This window comes from Poeciliopsis prolifica, unplaced genomic scaffold (assembly GCF_027474105.1).
Source record: "Poeciliopsis prolifica strain line A6 unplaced genomic scaffold, Auburn_PproV2 SCAFFOLD006, whole genome shotgun sequence".
NCBI lineage: Eukaryota > Metazoa > Chordata > Actinopteri > Cyprinodontiformes > Poeciliidae > Poeciliopsis > Poeciliopsis prolifica.
The window spans coordinates 18,714,410-18,734,835 of record NW_026562381.1 but is presented as its reverse complement, the minus strand read 5'-3'; the positions used below and the strand labels follow the sequence as shown (position 1 = coordinate 18,734,835).

The 20,426-nt window shown below is 49.2% G+C and overlaps 1 protein-coding gene across 1 annotated transcript; it reads left to right on the top strand.

Annotated features, from left to right (window-relative positions):
• Positions 1–1,546: 1,546 nt before the first annotated feature.
• On the top strand, positions 1,547–20,216 carry LOC129360734 (E3 ubiquitin-protein ligase RNF130-like). The gene is given in 11 exon segments (XM_055031118.1): positions 1,547–1,658; positions 2,085–2,368; positions 6,632–6,769; positions 6,772–6,822; positions 7,108–7,161; positions 7,164–7,351; positions 11,705–11,776; positions 11,856–11,938; positions 17,591–17,687; positions 17,789–17,975; positions 18,777–20,216. Coding segments are annotated over 10 exon segments (1,242 nt in total). The 5' UTR covers positions 1,547–1,658; positions 2,085–2,109; the 3' UTR covers positions 18,890–20,216.
• The last annotated feature ends 210 nt before the right edge of the window (positions 20,217–20,426 follow it).

Here is a 20,426-nt window from a genome sequence, read left to right as displayed (position 1 = left end):
CAGAAACAGTAAAAACAATAGAATCAACAGAAACAATAGAAACAACAAAAACATTAGAAACAATAGAATCAACAGAAACAGTAGAAACAACAGAAACATTAGAAACAATAGAATCAATAGAAACAATTGAAACATAAGAAACAACAAAAACATTAGAAACAATAGAAGCAATAGAAACAATAGAATCAACAGAAACAGTAGAAACAACAGAAACATTAGAAACAATAGAATCAACAGAAACAATAGAATCAACAGAAACAGTAGAAACAACAGAAACATTAGAAACAATAGAATCAATAGAAACAATAGAAACAATTGAAACATAAGAAACATAGAAAACAATAGAAACAATAGCGACAGTTTCTTTTATTTTAATCGATAAAATATGTAACAAAAAGAAAAGTGCCTGGATTAACGATGACGGGTTTTGGATGTGGAGGTCAGTTTTTCTGGTTTTTAGTCTTTACCATTTCAAGCTTCATTGATGAAAGAATATTTCGTGTTTTATATTACATTGAGAACAGTGGGGACACAATAATGGCATGAATCCATGTTTTACTGGTGTCAGCATGACGTCATGACTGAATGAACATCATTCTAAGCTTTTTGTAACGATGAACAGTTTCCATTTCCAACAAATGTTGAAAAAACATTCATCTTGTTTCCACATATCATCTTTATTTTCTGGTTTTCTCTCCATTGAAGCTGCATCACCTGTTTCACATGAACGCAGAAAGTTCTCCTGGTTCCGATCTGCCAAACCTCCATCGGTGGTGGCAGATTCATGATGAACTGATTGATAAAATATGATTGACAGGAATGGATTATTAATTGGAGCCTGATGTGCCAGATGACTTGTTGTGATTTCTAACTTTATAAACCAAGTAAATAAAATGGAAGCTGCACTTTCGGTCAGTGTCCACCAGGTGTCCCTCTTCCCTTTCTGATCGCTGATCACTAATCGATGAGAAATCTGATCAGGACACAATCAGATGGCTGACATCTCGCCCCTTATCGCGAGATCTCCTCTAAATCTCCAAGGGAAGGTGAATCACAGTCACACGCGCTCTGACGCTCCCCTGTTGATGTTCTGCGCTTGCGCGGTGCGTCGATGCCAGAACTGAGGTACCGAGCTGTTGTTACTGAAGCCGACCTGAACAGAACCCCCCCCACAGCCCGTCCGATCCGTCCCACCAGAACCAGCAGAGGTTCGGAGCCGGCCCGGCTTGGCCCGGAGCATCGCGAGTCCAGCGGAGACAGCCGAACCGGGCCGAAGCGGGCCGAAGCAGCCACCGCAGACACGGAGGTGGGCTCACTGCAGAACCGGGACCAGACGGAGTCCGGAACACAGCCAGGCGCTCTCAGTGGAGCTTCCGGAACCAAGGTCCAGATGAGGTTTCGGTTCTGTTCCGCAGGCTGACCCGTCTCCTGATGTCCTCACAGCTGTCTCACCTGGCAGTCTGAACCCAGGGTTTACTGCGCCCTTCCGCAGGCGGCATCCATCTGGAGGACAATCTGGGACAGAAACCAACATCTGGAGGAGAAAGGAGACAAAACCAGCCGGAGACACGGAGAAGACCTGGAAGACGTCCGGGAGAGGGACAGACATCACCTGGAGAGACCTAGAGACACCTGGAGACACCTGGAGACGTTTTAAGGTAAAATGGATTTTAAGGAAGCCCGGTCAGAACAACCTGACAGGCAGGAAGACGGACGTGGAAATGATTAAAAATGAGAAGTTGTAATATTTAGCGTTCAGGGACAGAGACGGGGTTGGACACAGAGGGACATGCACTGACAGGGCTGGACATTTATTGTATCATTTATCATATGTTGTGTTAAATTTCATTCATAAGAATTTAAATGGATCATCATCGTGTCAGGATTAATAGTTTTCCACTGTTTGTTCAACAAAAGCATCAATAAATAAGTTTGGAAAGCTGCAGGAATCTGTTCAAAACCAAGATTGGAAAAGATTCTTATCGCCACTTCTGTCATTATCACAGTCCTAAATATTGTGCGAACGCTTTGGGTCCAGGTGTTAGTCTGGCCCCACTGACGTTTGGGTTTTTCCTTCCTGGCAGGTTCCATGTAACCGGACCGGCAGACATGGACCTGCACCGTTGGACCTGCTTCCCAATCCTTGGCGTCCTCATGCTGGTTCTGGTGCAGGTCGTGGTCCAGGCCCGCTCTGCGGCAGCGGGACGCGCTGACAGGAACTCCATCGAGGACGCCACGGTGAACGCCACCGTCATGGACCGAGGGTCCCCCGTCCACACGATGAGCAGCGAGGACGGGACGTACGGCCAGGACTCTCCCAAGATGGACGCCCGGGGCATCGTCCTCACGCCGGCGCCGCATCGTGGAGGTACTCGCGTCACAGGTCACATGACCTACCTGACACTGCCTCAGAGTCCCAGGTGTTAGTCTGGTCCTAGAGATTGGGAGTAATAACTGGAAGCTGGTTTCACCTCGTTAACGTCTGAATCTGCAAATCTGCACTGAGCTCTGGACCTGACTGTTGTCATGGCAACTGTCTTGTAGTCTTCTGCTGCAGCCGTGAGTTTTTCTCGCAGTCGCTGCTGCAGCTGAGTTTAGGACGCAGCGGCTTTGAGTCCGGCTGAGACACTGCAGAGGTTTTCTGGCTGCTGAAGGACGGAGCGTCTCTCTGGTCTGGAGTGTCAGATTACAGTCAGGCGCTGCAAGGACACTGCAGAGAGGAGCTGAAGGAGCTGCTGCAGCTGCTGCTGCTGCTGCAGCTGCTGCTGCTGCTGCAGCTGCTGCAGCTGCTGCTGCTGCTGCAGCTGCTGCTGCTGCTGCAGCTGCTGCTGCTGCTGCAGCTGCTGCTGCTGCTGCTGCAGAGAAACCTGCTGCTGCTGCTGCTGCTGCTGCTGCAGAGAAACCTGCTGCTGCTGCTGCTGCTGCTGCAGCTTCTACTGCTGGTGGCTTGATCACACAGAGTCAGGACCTGAAATGGTTCCTCCTTTAAACAGGGGGAGTGTTGTTGTTACAGACAGGAAGTGTTGTTGTTACAGACAGGAAGTGTTGTTGTTACAGACAGGAATTGTTGTTGTTACAAACAGGAAGTGTTGTTGTTACAGACAGGAAGTGTTGTTGTTACAAACAGGAAGTGTTGTTGTTACAGAGAGGAAGTGTTGTTGTTACAGACAGGAATTGTTGTTGTTACAAACAGGAAGTGTTGTTGTTACAGACAGGAAGTGTTGTTGTTACAAACAGGAAGTGTTGTTGTTACAAACAGGAAGTGTTGTTGTTACAGACAGGAAGTGTTGTTGTTACAGACAGGAAGTGTTGTTGTTACAAACAGGAAGTGTTGTTGTTACAGACAGGAAGTGTTGTTGTTACAGACAGGAAGTGTTGTTGTTACAAACAGGAAGTGTTGTTGTTACAGACAGGAAGTGTTGTTGTTACAGACAGGAAGTGTTGTTGTTACAGACAGGAAGTGTCGTTGTTACAGACAGGAATTGTTGTTGTTACAAACAGGAAGTGTTGTTGTTACAGACAGGAAGTGTTGTTGTTACAGACAGGAAGTGTTGTTGTTACAGACAGGAAGTGTTGTTGTTACAGACAGGAATTGTTGTTGTTACAGACAGGAAGTGTTGTTGTTACAGACAGGAAGTGTTGTTGTTACAAACAGGAAGTGTTGTTGTTACAGACAGGAAGTGTTGTTGTTACAGACAGGAATTGTTGTTGTTACAAACAGGAAGTGTTGTTGTTACAGACAGGAAGTGTTGTTGTTACAAACAGGAAGTGTTGTTGTTACAGACAGGAAGTGTTGTTGTTACAGACAGGAAGTGTTGTTGTTACAAACAGGAAGTGTTGTTGTTACAGACAGGAAGTGTGTTGTTACAGACAGGAAGTGTTGTTGTTACAAACAGGAAGTGTTGTTGTTACAGACAGGAAGTGTTGTTGTTACAGACAGGAAGTGTTGTTGTTACAGACAGGAAGTGTTGTTGTTACAGACAGGAATTGTTGTTGTTACAAACAGGAAGTGTTGTTGTTACAGACAGGAAGTGTTGTTGTTACAAACAGGAAGTGTTGTTGTTACAGACAGGAAGTGTTGTTGTTACAGACAGGAAGTGTTGTTGTTACAACAGGAAGTGTTGTTGTTACAGACAGGAAGTGTTGTTGTTACAGACAGGAAGTGTTGTTGTTACAGACAGGAATTGTTGTTGTTACAAACAGGAAGTGTTGTTGTTACAGACAGGAAGTGTTGTTGTTACAAACAGGAAGTGTTGTTGTTACAGAGAGGAAGTGTTGTTGTTACAGACAGGAATTGTTGTTGTTACAAACAGGAAGTGTTGTTGTTACAGACAGGAAGTGTTGTTGTTACAAACAGGAAGTGTTGTTGTTACAAACAGGAAGTGTTGTTGTTACAGACAGGAAGTGTTGTTGTTACAGACAGGAAGTGTTTGTTGTTACAAACAGGAAGTGTTGTTGTTACAGACAGGAAGTGTTGTTGTTACAGACAGGAAGTGTTGTTGTTACAAACAGGAAGTGTTGTTGTTACAGACAGGAAGTGTTGTTGTTACAGACAGGAAGTGTTGTTGTTACAGACAGGAAGTGTTGTTGTTACAAACAGGAAGTGTTGTTGTTACAGACAGGAAGTGTTGTTGTTACAGACAGGAAGTGTTGTTGTTACAGACAGGAAGTGTTGTTGTTACAGACAGGAATTGTTGTTGTTACAGACAGGAAGTGTTGTTGTTACAGACAAGTGTTGTTGTTACAAACAGGAAGTGTTGTTGTTACAGACAGGAAGTGTTGTTGTTACAGACAGGAATTGTTGTTGTTACAAACAGGAAGTGTTGTTGTTACAGACAGGAAGTGTTGTTGTTACAAACAGGAAGTGTTGTTGTTACAGACAGGAAGTGTTGTTGTTACAGACAGGAAGTGTTGTTGTTACAAACAGGAAGTGTTGTTGTTACAGACAGGAAGTGTTGTTGTTACAGACAGGAAGTGTTGTTGTTACAAACAGGAAGTGTTGTTGTTACAGACAGGAAGTGTTGTTGTTACAGACAGGAAGTGTTGTTGTTACAGACAGGAAGTGTTGTTGTTACAGACAGGAATTGTTGTTGTTACAAACAGGAAGTGTTGTTGTTACAGACAGGAAGTGTTGTTGTTACAAACAGGAAGTGTTGTTGTTACAGACAGGAAGTGTTGTTGTTACAGACAGGAAGTGTTGTTGTTACAAACAGGAAGTGTTGTTGTTACAGACAGGAAGTGTTGTTGTTACAGACAGGAAGTGTTGTTGTTACAAACAGGAAGTGTTGTTGTTACAGACAGGAAGTGTTGTTGTTACAGACAGGAATTGTTGTTGTTACAAACAGGAAGTGTTGTTGTTACAGACAGGAAGTGTTGTTGTTACAAACAGGAAGTGTTGTTGTTACAGACAGGAAGTGTTGTTGTTACAGACAGGAAGTGTTGTTGTTACAAACAGGAAGTGTTGTTGTTACAGACAGGAAGTGTTGTTGTTACAGACAGGAAGTGTTGTTGTTACAGACAGGAAGTGTTGTTGTTACAGACAGGAAGTGTAGTTGTTACAGACAGAAAGTGTTGTTGTTACAGACAGGAATTGTTGTTGTTAACAAAACAGGAAGTGTTGTTGTTACAGACAGGAAGTGTTGTTGTTACAAACAGGAAGTGTTGTTGTTACAGACAGGAAGTGTTGTTGTTACAGACAGGAAGTGTTGTTGTTACAAACAGGAAGTGTTGTTGTTACAGACAGGAAGTGTTGTTGTTACAGACAGGAATTGTTGTTGTTACAAACAGGAAGTGTTGTTGTTACAGACAGGAAGTGTTGTTGTTACAGACAGGAAGTGTTGTTGTTACAAACAGGAAGTGTTGTTGTTACAGACAGGAAGTGTTGTTGTTACAGACAGGAAGTGTTGTTGTTACAGACAGGAAGTGTTGTTGTTACAGACAAGAAGTGTTGTTGTTACAGACAGGAAGTGTTGTTGTTACAGACAGGAAGTGATGTTGTTACAGACAGGAAGTGTTGTTGTTACAAACAGGAAGTGTTGTTGTTACAGACAGGAAGTGTTGTTGTTACAGACAGGAAGTGTTGTTGTTACAAACAGGAAGTATTGTTGTTACAGACAGGAAGTGTTGTTGTTACAGACAGGAAGTGTTGTTACAGACAGGAAGTGTTGTTGTTACAGACAGGAAGTGTTGTTGTTACAGACAGGAAGTGATGTTGTTACAGACAGGAAGTGTTGTTGTTACAGACAGGAAGTGTTGTTGTTACAGACAGGAAGTGATGTTGTTACAGACAGGAAGTGTTGTTGTTACAGACAGGAAGTGTTGTTGTTACAGACAGGAAGTGTTGTTGTTACAGACAGGAAGTGATGTCAGAGCCGGTGCAGTTTAATCTAGGAATATTATTATTTCGTCAGTTCAGCTCCAGAACCGGTCCAGACATGTTCTGGGCTCCTCTGATTGGTTTGTTCTGACGTCTCACTGCTGCCACATTCTTAAAGTGTCCCACATCATGATACCACCTCTACCTCTGCCTGATGTATGGCAAGCTGTTTGGCCATTTAAATGTGTGTACCTCAAATAAAAACTCTGGACCTCCATCTTGGGGGCAGTAACCATGGTAACGGTGTCTCCTCAGTGGTGGACCGGCAGGGCTGCGACCCGAACACCCGCTTCCTGCTTCCGCCACGCAGCGTCCACTGGGTGGCGCTGCTGCAGCGAGGGAACTGCACCTTCAGGGAGAAGATCCTGAAGGCCGCCGCCTACAACGCCACGGCAGTCTGGTCTACAACAACTCCACCGACAAGACCGTCAAGATGGGCCACGAAGGTCAGAACCGGGTCAAAAGACACTGACAGCCCAGATCTGAACCGGGTCAGAACCTGCAGAGTGTCCTTCCTGGCGATCGATGAGAGTAAATTCAACCGCCAGCCCAAGTTGGCTTTCTCTCTGACCTGTGAGGCGGTTCTGACCTGGAAATCAACCAGATCACACAGAACCTGCTGCCTGGTTCTGAAGGAGAGGCTGGTGTAATGTGATCAGCAGAATCGGGTCAGCTTCTGTTCAGTTCTGATTTATAGAATCGGGCCGGGTTCTGTTCGGTTCTGTGTGCAGGTACAGGCGACATCGTCGCGGTGATGATCACAGAGGCGTACGGGAAGGAGATCCTGGCCACCTGGATCGGAACCTGACGGTACTGGCCTCTCTGGGCTTCCGTAGTCCCAGCAGGAACCTGAACCGCGGATCGCTCGTCTTCGTCTCCGTCTCCTTCATCGTCCTCATGATCATCTCCTCCGCCTGGCTCGTCTTCTACTTCATCCAGAAGATCCGCTACGGCGCCGGCCGCCACCGCAGCCAGGTGAGACGGCTGAGGCGGCAGTTAGGCTAGGCTAGATGAGGCTAGGTTAGATGAGGCTAGGCTAGGGTAGATGAGGCTAGGCTAGATGACGCTAGGCTAGATGAGGCTAGGCTAGATGAGGCTAGGCTAGGCTAGATGAGGCTAGGCTGGGCTAGATGAGGCTAGGTTAGATGAGGCTAGGCTAGATGAGGCTAGGATCGATGAGGCTAGGTTAGATGAGGCAAGGTTAGATGAGGCTAGGCTGGGCTAGATGAGGCTAGGCTAGGCTAGATGAGGCTAGGCTGGGCTAGATGAGGCTAGGCTAGATGAGGCTAGGTTAGATGAGGCTAGGCTAGGCTAGATGAGGCTAGGCTGGGCTAGATGAGGCTAGGCTAGGCTAGATGAGGCTAGGCTGGGCTAGATGAGGCTAGGCTAGATGAGGCTAGGTTAGATGAGGCTAGGCTAGATGAGGCTAAGCTAGATGAGGCTAGGATCGATGAGGCTAGGCTAGGCTAGATGAGGCTAGGCTGGGCTAGATGAGGCTAGGCTAGATGAGGCTAGGCTGGGCTAGATGAGGCTAGGCTAGATGAGGCTAGGCTGGGCTAGATGAGGCTAGGCTAGGCTAGATGAGGCTAGGCTAGGGTAGATGAGGCTAGGCTAGATGACGCTAGGCTAGATGAGGCTAGGCTAGATGAGGCTAGGGCTAGGCTAGATGAGGCTAGGCTGGGCTAGATGAGGCTAGGTTAGATGAGGCTAGGATCGATGAGGCTAGGTTAGATGAGGCTAGGCTGGGCTAGATGAGGCTAGGCTAGATGAGGCTAGGTTAGATGAGGCTAGGCTAGGCTAGATGAGGCTAGGCTGGGCTACATGAGGCTAGGCTAGGCTAGATGAGGCTAGGCTGGGCTAGATGAGGCTAGGCTAGATGAGGCTAGGTTAGATGAGGCTGGGTTAGATGAGGCTAAGCTAGATGAGGCTAGGATCGATGAGGCTAGGCTAGGCTAGATGAGGCTATGCTGGGCTAGATGAGGGTAGGCTAGATGAGGCTAGGTTAGATGAGGCTAGGCTAGATGAGGCTAGGCTGGGCTAGATGAGGCTAGGCTAGGCTAGATGAGGCTAGGCTAGATGAGGCTAGGCTAGGCTAGATGAGGCTAGGCTAGGCTAGATGAGGCTAGGCTAGATGAGGCTAGGCTAGATGAGGCTAGGTTAGATGAGGCTAGGCTAGGCTAAATGAGGCTAGGCTGGGTTACATGAGGCTAGGCTAGGCTAGATGAGGCTAGGCTGGGCTAGATGAGGCTAGGCTAGGCTAGATGAGGCTAGGCTAGGGTAGATGAGGCTAGGCTAGATGACGCTAGGCTAGATGAGGCTAGGCTAGATGAGGCTAGGCTAGGCTAGATGAGGCTAGGCTGGGATAGATGAGGCTAGGTTAGATGAGGCTAGGATCGATGAGGCTAGGTTAGATGAGGCTAGGTTAGATGAGGCTAGGCTGGGCTAGATGAGGCTAGGCTAGATGAGGCTAGGTTAGATGAGGCTAGGCTAGGCTAGATGAGGCTAGGCTGGGCTACATGAGGCTAGGCTAGGCTAGATGAGGCTAGGCTGGGCTAGATGAGGCTAGGCTAGATGAGGCTAGGTTAGATGAGGCTGGGTTAGATGAGGCTAAGCTAGATGAGGCTAGGATCGATGAGGCTAGGCTAGGCTAGATGAGGCTAGGCTGGGCTAGATGAGGCTAGGCTAGATGAGGCTAGGTTAGATGAGGCTAGGCTAGATGAGGCTAGGCTGGGCTAGATGAGGCTAGGCTAGGCTAGATGAGGCTAGGCTAGATGAGGCTAGGCTACGCTAGATGAGGCTAGGCTGGGCTAGATGAGGCTAGGCTAGATGAGGCTAGGCTAGATGAGGCTAGGCTAGGCTAAATGAGGCTAGGCTGGGCTACATGAGGCTAGGCTAGGCTAGATGAGGCTAGGCTGGGCTAGATGAGGCTAGGCTAGATGAGGCTAGGTTAGATGAGGCTGGGTTAGATGAGGCTAAGCTAGATGAGGCTAGGATCGATGAGGCTAGGCTAGGCTAGATGAGGCTAGGCTGGGCTAGATGAGGCTAGGCTAGATGAGGCTAGGTTAGATGAGGCTAGGCTAGATGAGGCTAGGCTGGGCTAGATGAGGCTAGGCTAGGCTAGATGAGGCTAGGCTACGCTAGATGAGGCTAGGCTGGGCTAGATGAGGCTAGGCTAGATGAGGCTAGGTTAGATGAGGCTAGGCTAGATGAGGCTAAGCTAGATGAGGCTAGGATCGATGAGGCTAGGTTAGATGAGGCTAGGCTGGGCTAGATGAGGCTAGGCTAGATGAGGCTAGGTTAGATGAGGCTGGGTTAGATGAGGCTAAGCTAGATGAGGCTAGGATCGATGAGGCTAGGCTAGGCTAGATGAGGCTAGGCTGGGCTAGATGAGGCTAGGCTAGATGAGGCTAGGTTAGATGAGGCTAGGCTAGATGAGGCTAGGCTGGGCTAGATGAGGCTAGGCTAGGCTAGATGAGGCTAGGCTAGATGAGGCTAGGCTACGCTAGATGAGGCTAGGCTGGGCTAGATGAGGCTAGGCTAGATGAGGCTAGGCTAGATGAGGCTAGGTTAGATGAGGCTAGGCTAGGCTAAATGAGGCTAGGCTGGGCTACATGAGGCTAGGCTAGGCTAGATGAGGCTAGGCTGGGCTAGATGAGGCTAGGCTAGATGAGGCTAGGTTAGATGAGGCTGGGTTAGATGAGGCTAAGCTAGATGAGGCTAGGATCGATGAGGCTAGGCTAGGCTAGATGAGGCTAGGCTGGGCTAGATGAGGCTAGGCTAGATGAGGCTAGGTTAGATGAGGCTAGGCTAGATGAGGCTAGGCTGGGCTAGATGAGGCTAGGCTAGGCTAGATGAGGCTAGGCTACGCTAGATGAGGCTAGGCTGGCTAGATGAGGCTAGGCTAGATGAGGCTAGGTTAGATGAGGCTAGGCTAGATGAGGCTAAGCTAGATGAGGCTAGGATCGATGAGGCTAGGTTAGATGAGGCTAGGATGGGCTAGATGAGGCTAGGTTAGATGAGGCTAGGCTAGATGAGGCTAGGCTAGATGAGGCTAGGCTAGACTAGATGAGGCTAGGCTAGATGAGGCTATGATCGATGTGGCTAGGTTAGATGAGGCTAGGCTGGGCTAGATGAGGCTAGGCTAGATGAGGCTAGGTTAGATGAGGCGGCTAGATGAGGCTAGGTTAGATGAGGCTAGGCTAGGCTAGATTAGGCTAGGCTAGATGAGGCTAGGCTAGGCTAGATGAGGCTATGATCGATGTGGCTAGGTTAGATGAGGCTAGGCTGGGCTAGATGAGGCTAGGCTAGATGAGGCTAGGTTAGATGAGGCTAGGCTAGATGAGGCTAGGTTAGATGAGGCTAGGCTAGATTAGGCTAGGCTAGGCTAGATGAGGCTAGGCTACGCTAGATGAGGCTAGGCTGGGCTAGATGAGGCTAGGCTAGATGAGGCTAGGTTAGATGAGGCTAGGCTAGATGAGGCTAAGCTAGATGAGGCTAGGATCGATGAGGCTAGGTTAGATGAGGCTAGGATGGGCTAGATGAGGCTAGGTTAGATGAGGCTAGGCTAGATGAGGCTATGATCGATGTGGCTAGGTTAGATGAGGCTAGGCTGGGCTAGATGAGGCTAGGCTAGATGAGGCTAGGTTAGATGAGGCTAGGCTAGATGAGGCTAGGCTAGGCTAGATTAGGCTAGGCTAGATGAGGCTAGGCTAGGCTAGATGAGGCTATGATCGATGTGGCTAGGTTAGATGAGGCTAGGCTGGGCTAGATGAGGCTAGGCTAGATGAGGCTAGGTTAGATGAGGCTAGGCTAGATGAGGCTAGGTTAGATGAGGCTAGGCTAGATTAGGCTAGGCTAGGCTAGATGAGGCTAGGCTAGATGAGGCTAGGCTAGGCTAGATGAGGCAAGGCTAGGCTAGATGAGGCTAGGCTGGGCTAGATGAGGCTAGGCTAGATGAGGCCTAGCTAGGCTAGATACTGGACTGCCGCCATGTTGCATTCAGGTCCAGATGGAGACTCCAAACACGGCACCTGAAGGCAGCAGGTCCTGGTGGGTGGAGTCAGGTGCTGGTTGTGGATAGAAATATTTTCTATGATCTTCAGTGATGTAACGCTCTTCTTCTTCTTCTCCTGCTACAGAGTGTATGAATGCTGGGTTTGTAGTTTTTGTTTTTCCCTAACAAACAATCTGAATGTTAATGGAGGACATGCACACAAACTGCAGGGCAGAAACTGGTTTTTAATTGTTTGTGGGCGGAGCTTTGTATCACTTCCACCAGGGACGCTTCATCCTGATTGGACGATAACGTCTGTCGTCTCTGTCCCCCAGCGTCGCCTAGGAGACGCAGCCAAGAAAGCCATCGGGAAGCTGACGACGAGGACAGTGAAGAAAGGAGACAAGGTAAACTAACATGACCAGTCGTTGATCGGACCTGCACAGAACGGTTCTGGTTCTGTTGTCATTCCTGTCTGTCCTGAAGGAAACGGACCCGGACTTCAACCACTGTGCCGTGTGCATCGAGGCGTACCAGCTGAACGACATAGTCCGGATTCTGCCCTGCAAGTGAGTCCAGAACCGGGTCCAAACCTGAAGGGGTCAGGTTTTGCTGACTGGAACCGTCCTGCATCTCTAAAAGTGTCTCAACGTGTCTCAGCATGTCTCACAGTGTCTCAGTGTGTCTCAGAGAGTCTCACAGTGTCTCAGAGTGTCTTAGTGTGTTTCAGCGTGTCTCACAGTGTCTCAGCGTGTCTCACAGTGTCTCAGTGTGTCTCACAGTGTCTCAGAGTGTCTTAGTGTGTCTCAGCGTGTCTCACAGTGTCTCAGTGTGTCTCACAGTGTCTCAGAGTGTCTTAGTGTGTCTCACAGTGTCTCAGTGTGTCTCACAGTGTCTCAGAGTGTCTTAGTGTGTTTCAGCGTGTCTCACAGTGTCTCAGCGTGTCTCACAGTGTCTCAGTGTGTCTCAGCATGTCTCACAGTGTCTCAGTGTATCTCAGCGTGTCTCACAGTGTCTCAGTGTGTCTCAGAGTGTCTTAGTGTGTCTCAGTGTGTCTCAGCGTGTCTCACAGTGTCTCAGCGTGTCTCAGAGTGTCTCAGTGTGTCTTAGTGTGTCTCACAGTGTCTCACAGTGTCTCAGAGTGTCTTAGTGTGTCTCAGTGTGTCTCAGAGTGTCTCACAGTGTCTCAGAGTGTCTTAGTGTGTCTCAGAGTGTCACAGTGTCTCAGAGTGTCTCAGAGTGTCTTAGTGTGTCTCAGTGTGTCTCACAGTGTCTCAGAGTATCTCACAGTGTCTCAGAGTGTCTTAGTGTGTCTCAGTGTGTCTCAGCGTGTCTCAGAGTGTCTCACAGTGTCTCAGAGTGCCTCACAGTGTCTCAGAGTGTCTCACAGTGTCTCAGAGTGTCTTAGTGTGTCTCAGAGTGCCTCACAGTGTCTCAGAGTGCCTCACAGTGTCTCAGAGTGTCTCACAGTGTCTCAGAGTGTCTCAGTGTGTCTCAGCGTGTCTCACAGTGTCTCAGAGTGTCTCAGTGTGTCTCAGCGTGTCTCACAGTGTCTCAGAGTGTCTCAGCGTGTTTCACAGTGTCTCAGTTTGTCTCAGTGTGTCTCAGCGTGTCTCACAGTGTCTCAGTGTGTCTCAGCGTGTCTCACAGTGTCTTAGAGCGTTTCAGAGTGTCTCAGAGTGTCTCAGAGTGTCTCACAGTGTCTCAGAGTGTCTCACAGTGTCTCAGAGTGTCTCAGCATGTCTCAGAGTGTCTCAGTGTGTCTCAGCGTGTCTCACAGTGTCTCAGAGTGTCTCACAGTGTCTCAGAGTGTCTCAGCATGTCTCACAGTGTCTCAGAGTGTCTCAGCGTGTCTCACAGTGTCTTAGAGCGTTTCAGAGTGTCTCAGAGTGTCTTAGTGTGTCTCAGCGTGTCTCAGAGTGTCTCACAGTGTCTCAGAGTGTCTCAGCATGTCTCAGAGTGTCTCAGTGTGTCTCAGCGTGTCTCACAGTGTCTCAGAGTGTCTCAGCATGTCTCACAGTGTCTCAGAGTGTCTCAGCGTGTCTCACAGTGTCTCAGTTTGTCTCAGTGTGTCTCAGCATGTCTCACAGTGTCTCAGTGTGTCTCAGCGTGTCTCACAGTGTCTCAGTGTGTCTCAGCGTGTCTCACAGTGTCTTAGAGCGTTTCAGAGTGTCTCAGAGTGTCTTAGTGTGTCTCAGCGTGTCTCACAATGTCTCAGTGTGTCTCAGCGTGTCTCACAGTGTCTCAGAGTGTCTCACAGTGTCTCAGTGTGTCTCAGCGTGTCTCACAGTGTCTCAGTGTGTCTCAGCGTGTCTCACAGTGTCTTAGAGCGTTTCAGAGTGTCTCAGAGTGTCTTAGTGTGTCTCAGCGTGTCTCACAGTGTCTCAGCGTGTCTCACAGTGTCTCAGTGTGTCTCACAGTGTCTCAGAGTGTCTCACAGTGTCTCAGAGTGTCTTAGTGTGTCTCAGAGTGTCTCACAGTGTCTCAGAGTGTCTCAGAGTGTCTTAGTGTGTCTCAGTGTGTCTCACAGTGTCTCAGAGTATCTCACAGTGTCTCAGAGTGTCTTAGTGTGTCTCACAGTGTCTCAGAGTGTCTCAGCGTGTCTCACAGTGTCTCAGTGTGTCTCAGCGTGTCTCAGAGTGTCTCACAGTGTCTCAGAGTGCCTCACAGTGTCTCAGAGTGTCTCACAGTGTCTCAGAGTGTCTTAGTGTGTCTCAGAGTGCCTCACAGTGTCTCAGAGTGCCTCACAGTGTCTCAGAGTGTCTCACAGTGTCTCAGAGTGTCTTAGTGTGTCTCAGTGTGTCTCACAGTGTCTCAGCGTGTCTCAGAGTGTCTCAGTGTGTCTCAGCGTGTCTCACAGTGTCTCAGAGTGTCTCAGCGTGTTTCACAGTGTCTCAGTTTGTCTCAGTGTGTCTCAGCGTGTCTCACAGTGTCTCAGTGTGTCTCAGCGTGTCTCACAGTGTCTTAGAGCGTTTCAGAGTGTCTCAGAGTGTTTCAGTGTCTCAGTGCGTGTCAGTAGTGTCTCTCTCAGAGTGTCTCAGTGTGTCTCAGCGTGTCTCACAGTGTCTCAGAGTGTCTCACAGTGTCTCAGAGTGTCTCAGCATGTCTCACAGTGTCTCAGAGTGTCTCAGCGTGTCTCACAGTGTCTTAGAGCGTTTCAGAGTGTCTCAGAGTGTCTTAGTGTGTCTCAGCGTGTCTCAGAGTGTCTCACAGTGTCTCAGAGTGTCTCAGCATGTCTCAGAGTGTCTCAGTGTGTCTCAGCGTGTCTCACAGTGTCTCAGAGTGTCTCAGCATGTCTCACAGTGTCTCAGAGTGTCTCAGCGTGTCTCACAGTGTCTCAGTTTGTCTCAGTGTGTCTCAGCATGTCTCACAGTGTCTCAGTGTGTCTCAGCGTGTCTCACAGTGTCTCAGTGTGTCTCAGCGTGTCTCACAGTGTCTTAGAGCGTTTCAGAGTGTCTCAGAGTGTCTTAGTGTGTCTCAGCGTGTCTCACAATGTCTCAGTGTGTCTCAGCGTGTCTCACAGTGTCTCAGAGTGTCTCACAGTGTCTCAGTGTGTCTCAGCGTGTCTCACAGTGTCTCAGTGTGTCTCAGCGTGTCTCACAGTGTCTTAGAGCGTTTCAGAGTGTCTCAGAGTGTCTTAGTGTGTCTCAGCGTGTCTCACAGTGTCTCAGCGTGTCTCACAGTGTCTCAGTGTGTCTCACAGTGTCTCAGAGTGTCTCACAGTGTCTCAGAGTGTCTTAGTGTGTCTCAGAGTGTCTCACAGTGTCTCAGAGTGTCTCAGAGTGTCTTAGTGTGTCTCAGTGTGTCTCACAGTGTCTCAGAGTATCTCACAGTGTCTCAGAGTGTCTTAGTGTGTCTCAGTGTGTCTCAGCGTGTCTCAGAGTGTCTCACAGTGTCTCAGAGTGCCTCACAGTGTCTCAGAGTGTCTCACAGTGTCTCAGAGTGTCTTAGTGTGTCTCAGTGTGTCTCACAGTGTCTCAGCGTGTCTCAGCGTGTTTCACAGTGTCTCAGTTTGTCTCAGTGTGTCTCAGCGTGTCTCACAGTGTCTTAGAGCGTTTCAGAGTGTCTCAGAGTGTCTCACAGTGTCTCAGAGTGTCTCAGCATGTCTCAGAGTGTCTCAGTGTGTCTCAGCGTGTCTCAGCGTGTCTCACAGTGTCTCAGAGTGTCTCACAGTGTCTCAGAGTGTCTCAGCATGTCTCACAGTGTCTCAGAGTGTCTCAGCGTGTCTCACAGTGTCTTAGAGCGTTTCAGAGTGTCTCAGAGTGTCTTAGTGTGTCTCAGCGTGTCTCAGAGTGTCTCACAGTGTCTCAGAGTGTCTCAGCATGTCTCAGTGTGTCTCAGCGTGTCTCACAGTGTCTCAGAGTGTCTCAGCATGTCTCACAGTGTCTCAGAGTGTCTCAGCGTGTCTCACAGTGTCTCAGTTTGTCTCAGTGTGTCTCAGCATGTCTCACAGTGTCTCAGTGTGTCTCAGCGTGTCTCACAGTGTCTTAGAGCGTTTCAGAGTGTCTCAGAGTGTCTTAGTGTGTCTCAGCGTGTCTCACAATGTCTCAGTGTGTCTCAGCGTGTCTCACAGTGTCTCAGAGTGTCTCACAGTGTCTCAGTGTGTCTCAGCGTGTCTCACAGTGTCTCAGTGTGTCTCAGCGTGTCTCACAGTGTCTTAGAGCGTTTCAGAGTGTCTCAGAGTGTCTTAGTGTGTCTCAGCGTGTCTCACAGTGTCTCAGTGTGTCTCACAGTGTCTCAGAGTGTCTCACAGTGTCTCAGTGTGTCTCAGCGTGTCTCACAGTGTCTCAGTGTGTCTCAGCGTGTCTCACAGTGTCTTAGAGCGTTTCAGAGTGTCTCAGAGTGTCTTAGTGTGTCTCACAGTGTCTCAGAGTGTCTCAGCATGTCTCACAGTGTCTCAGAGTGTCTCAGCGTGTCTCACAGTGTCTTAGAGCGTTTCAGAGTGTCTCAGAGTGTCTTAGTGTGTCTCAGCGTGTCTCACAGTGTCTCAGTGTGTCTCACAGTGTCTCAGAGTGTCTCACAGTGTCTCAGTGTGTCTCAGCGTGTCTCACAGTGTCTCAGTGTGTCTCACAGTGTCTCAGAGTGTCTCACAGTGTCTCAGTGTGTCTCACAGTGTCTCAGAGTGTCTCAGAGTGTCTTAGTGTGTCTCAGCGTGTCTCACAGTGTCTCAGTGTGTCTCACAGTGTCTCAGAGTGTCTCACAGTGTCTTAGTGTGTCTCAGCGTGTCTCACAGTGTCTCAGAGTGTCTCACAGTGTCTCAGCATGTCTCACAGTGTCTCAGTGTGTCTCAGCGTGTCTCACAGTGTCTCAGTGTGTCTCAGCGTGTCTCACAGTGTCTTAGAGCGTTTCAGAGTGTCTCAGAGTGTCTTAGTGTGTCTCACAGTGTCTCAGAGTGTCTCAGCATGTCTCACAGTGTCTCAGAGTGTCTCAGCGTGTCTCACAGTGTCTCAGTTTGTCTCAGTGTGTCTCAGCATGTCTCACAGTGTCTCAGTGTGTCTCAGAGTGTCTCAGCGTGTCTCACAGTGTCTCAGAGTGTCTTAGTGTGTCTCACAGTGTCTCAGAGTGTCTCAGCATGTCTCACAGTGTCTCAGAGTGTCTTAGTGTGTCTCACAGTGTCTCAGAGTGTCTCAGCGTGTCTCACAGTGTCTCAGTTTGTCTCAGTGTGTCTCAGCATGTCTCACAGTGTCTCAGTGTGTCTCAGCGTGTCTCACAGTGTCTCAGTGTGTCTCAGCGTGTCTCACAGTGTCTTAGAGCGTTTCAGAGTGTCTCAGAGTGTCTTAGTGTGTCTCAGCGTGTCTCACAGTGTCTCAGTGTGTCTCAGCGTGTCTCACAGTGTCTCAGAGTGTCTCACAGTGTCTCAGTGTGTCTCACAGTGTCTCAGTGTGTCTCAGCGTGTCTCACAGTGTCTCAGTGTGTCTCAGCGTGTCTCACAGTGTCTTAGAGCGTTTCAGAGTGTCTCAGAGTGTCTTAGTGTGTCTCAGCGTGTCTCACAGTGTCTCAGTGTGTCTCAGCGTGTCTCACAGTGTCTCAGAGTGTCTCACAGTGTCTCAGTGTGTCTCACAGTGTCTCAGTGTGTCTCAGCGTGTCTCACAGTGTCTTAGAGCGTTTCAGAGTGTCTCAGAGTGTCTTAGTGTGTCTCAGCGTGTCTCAGAGTGTCTCACAGTGTCTCAGTGTGTCTCAGAGTGTCTCACAGTGTCTCAGAGTGTCCCTGTCTCTTGCAGACATGTCTTCCATAAGGTGTGTGTGGATCCTTGGCTGAATGAACACTGCACCTGTCCCATGTGCAAACTCAACATCCTCAAAGCCCTGGGCATCATGGTGAGTCACCGCTGACATCACACCTGAGGACAGGTGTGATGTCATCAGCAGCTGTGCGACATGTGTGATGGATGACTGTGTCCCTCTGGCCTCTGTCTCAGACCAGTCTGCCCTGTGTGGACGCTGTGGTTCTGGATGTGGACCGACTGGGTGACGGTCAGACATCCGGCAGCCAGAGGGCACCGCTGAGCGACCAGAACCAGCCGTCCATCAGCCTGGAGCCGCTCAGCCCCACCCATGCTGAGACCGCGCCCAGAACGCCCGCCGACATCACCGTGGCCGTAACCAGTAAGAACCCAGAAGAAGATCAGAACGCTTCAACTTCACTGCAGAGCAACACGTCTAATCAATACGTCTGATCAATACGTCTAATCAATACGTCTAATCAATACGTCTAATCAATACGTCTAATCAATACGTCTAATCAATACGTCTGATCAATACGTCTGATCAATACGTCTGATCAATACGTCTGATCAATACGTCTGATCAATACGTCTAATCAATACGTCTAATCAATACGTCTGATCAATACGTCTGATCAATACGTCTGATCAATACGTCTGATCAATACGTCTAATCAATACGTCTAATCAATACGTCTGATCAATACGTCTGATCAATACGTCTAATCAATACGTCTAATCAATACGTCTGATCAATACGTCTGATCAATACATGAACCAACAAACTTCAGGCTCATCCATGCAATAAATTGAGAAACTTTAAACTGATGCTGCAGTTTCACACCAAACTGCAGCATCACATGCAGCATCACATGCAGCATCACATGCAGCATCACATGCAGCATCACATGCAGCATCACATGCAGCATCGTACTGACGTGTAAAAGTTCAACAACTTTGAATGATTTTAAATCCAAACAACCAGAACTTGATGTGAAGTAGCTCAGATGCTAACGGCTACGTCTATCGATAGGTCCAGGTAAAGAGCTGCTCCGTTCACCTGTTCAGGTACTGATGACCCGGTTTACCTCCAGAGCTGCAGCTCTGCTCAGAGTCACCATGGATTGGGTCCTGGTTCTGGTTCTGGTTCTGGTACCGGTTCTGATGTTTTCTGCCTCTGCAGGTGGAGGTCACTTCTTCAACAGGCGCTCCGCGTCTCCTCGGAGCATCGCCTGTGAGGTGGAGCTGCCGGACATGCAGGCGTCGCTCCATCTCCACGACGACAACAAGTCCTGAGACCGGTCGCCATGGTTACAGCCGCACGCCAACACCGATCCCCCTGCCGGCGGCGGCGGCGGCGTCCTGCCAGGGGGGTTCTTGTTGGAGAGCGACCGCCTTCAGCCACTGAAAGACTTTACTGACATTCCCAACAATCCCAAGTTTCAAACTCTGGTCCTGTTCCTTTAAAGCTCCTCTCCTGTTTCTGGATCAGAACCGCCCGGCCTCACTTCTCAGTGTCTGTGGAAATGACCAGGATGTAAAACGTTCAGGGTCCCACATGTTCTAGATGCTAAAGAACTGAAAAGCCAAAACGTTCCGGTAAAGACGCTGGGAATGTTTTCTTGTGCCTGAAGAGATTTGTGTCTCCTGCTAAAAGGTTCTAACTTCCAGAAATGCTTCCTTATGCTGAGCCTCGGTTCTGAAAATGATGCTGTTTTTTCTGGATCAGTAACTCAAGACCTGACCAGTTTCTACAAACCTTTAATCAAGGAATCAGCAGATCAGGAACGTCTGAAACCTTCCTTTGGGGCGGAGCTCTGCCTGCTGGAGGGGCGGAGCTCTGCCTGCTGGAGGGGCGGAGCTCTGCCTGCCGGAGGGGCGGAGCTCTGCCTGCCGGAGGGGCGGAGCTCTGCCTGCCGGAGGGGCGGAGCTCTGTCTGCCGGAGGGGCGGAGCTCTGCCTGCCGGAGGGGCGGAGCTCTGCCTGCTGGAGGGGCGGAGCTCTGCCTGCTGGAGGGGCGGAGCTCTGCCTGCCGGAGGGGCGGAGCTCTGTCCTGGAGGGGCGGAGCTCTGCCTGCTGGAGGGGCGGAGCTCTGTGTGCTGGAGGGGCGGAGCTCTGCCTGCCGGAGGGGAGGAGCTCTGTCCTGGAGGGGCGGAGCTCTGCCTGCTGGAGGGGCGGAGCTCTGTGTGCTGGAGGGGCGGAGCTCTGTGTGCTGGAGGGGCGGAGCTCTGTGTGCTGGAGGGGCGGAGCTCTGCTGGAGATTGGGGCTTCAGGGACCGTATTCCTTCCTGTTCTAAAACATTTCTGGTGTTCTAGCAGGAAATCCCGGTGAGGACGCTCCCTTCAGGGACGGACTGCTGCTTTCAAGTGTATTCTGAATTACTCAGCGTGTATTAATACTTATAATCAGTATATAAACAGCATTAAAGAATCTATAATCCGATTGATTCAGCAGTAATAAGTGACCTGAAAATGTCCGGAGACACCGAGGTGCTGTCCACATCTCTCTGTCTGTCCCTGTCTGTCTCTGATGATGATGGTGATGATGGGGGTCCTCTGTGTGTTTACTGCTGCAGCATCACGTCTGATTAAACGTCATTAAAGCGTCTGCTGCATTCACTGCAGTTCGTCTCCTTCTTTCTGGAAGTTCATCCGTCAAAACTTCCCAGGAGAATCATTCACATTAAAATCAGTTCACTGAGAGAAAAAGAGCAACTTTTGGATTTACTCTGTAGAGACTTCTAGAACTTCAGATTTTTATCAAACTAAAACATTTGCAGCATCTCTATGAAGTTGGATTTAAGCTCTACTCTCCACATGCAAAGGCCACTTTT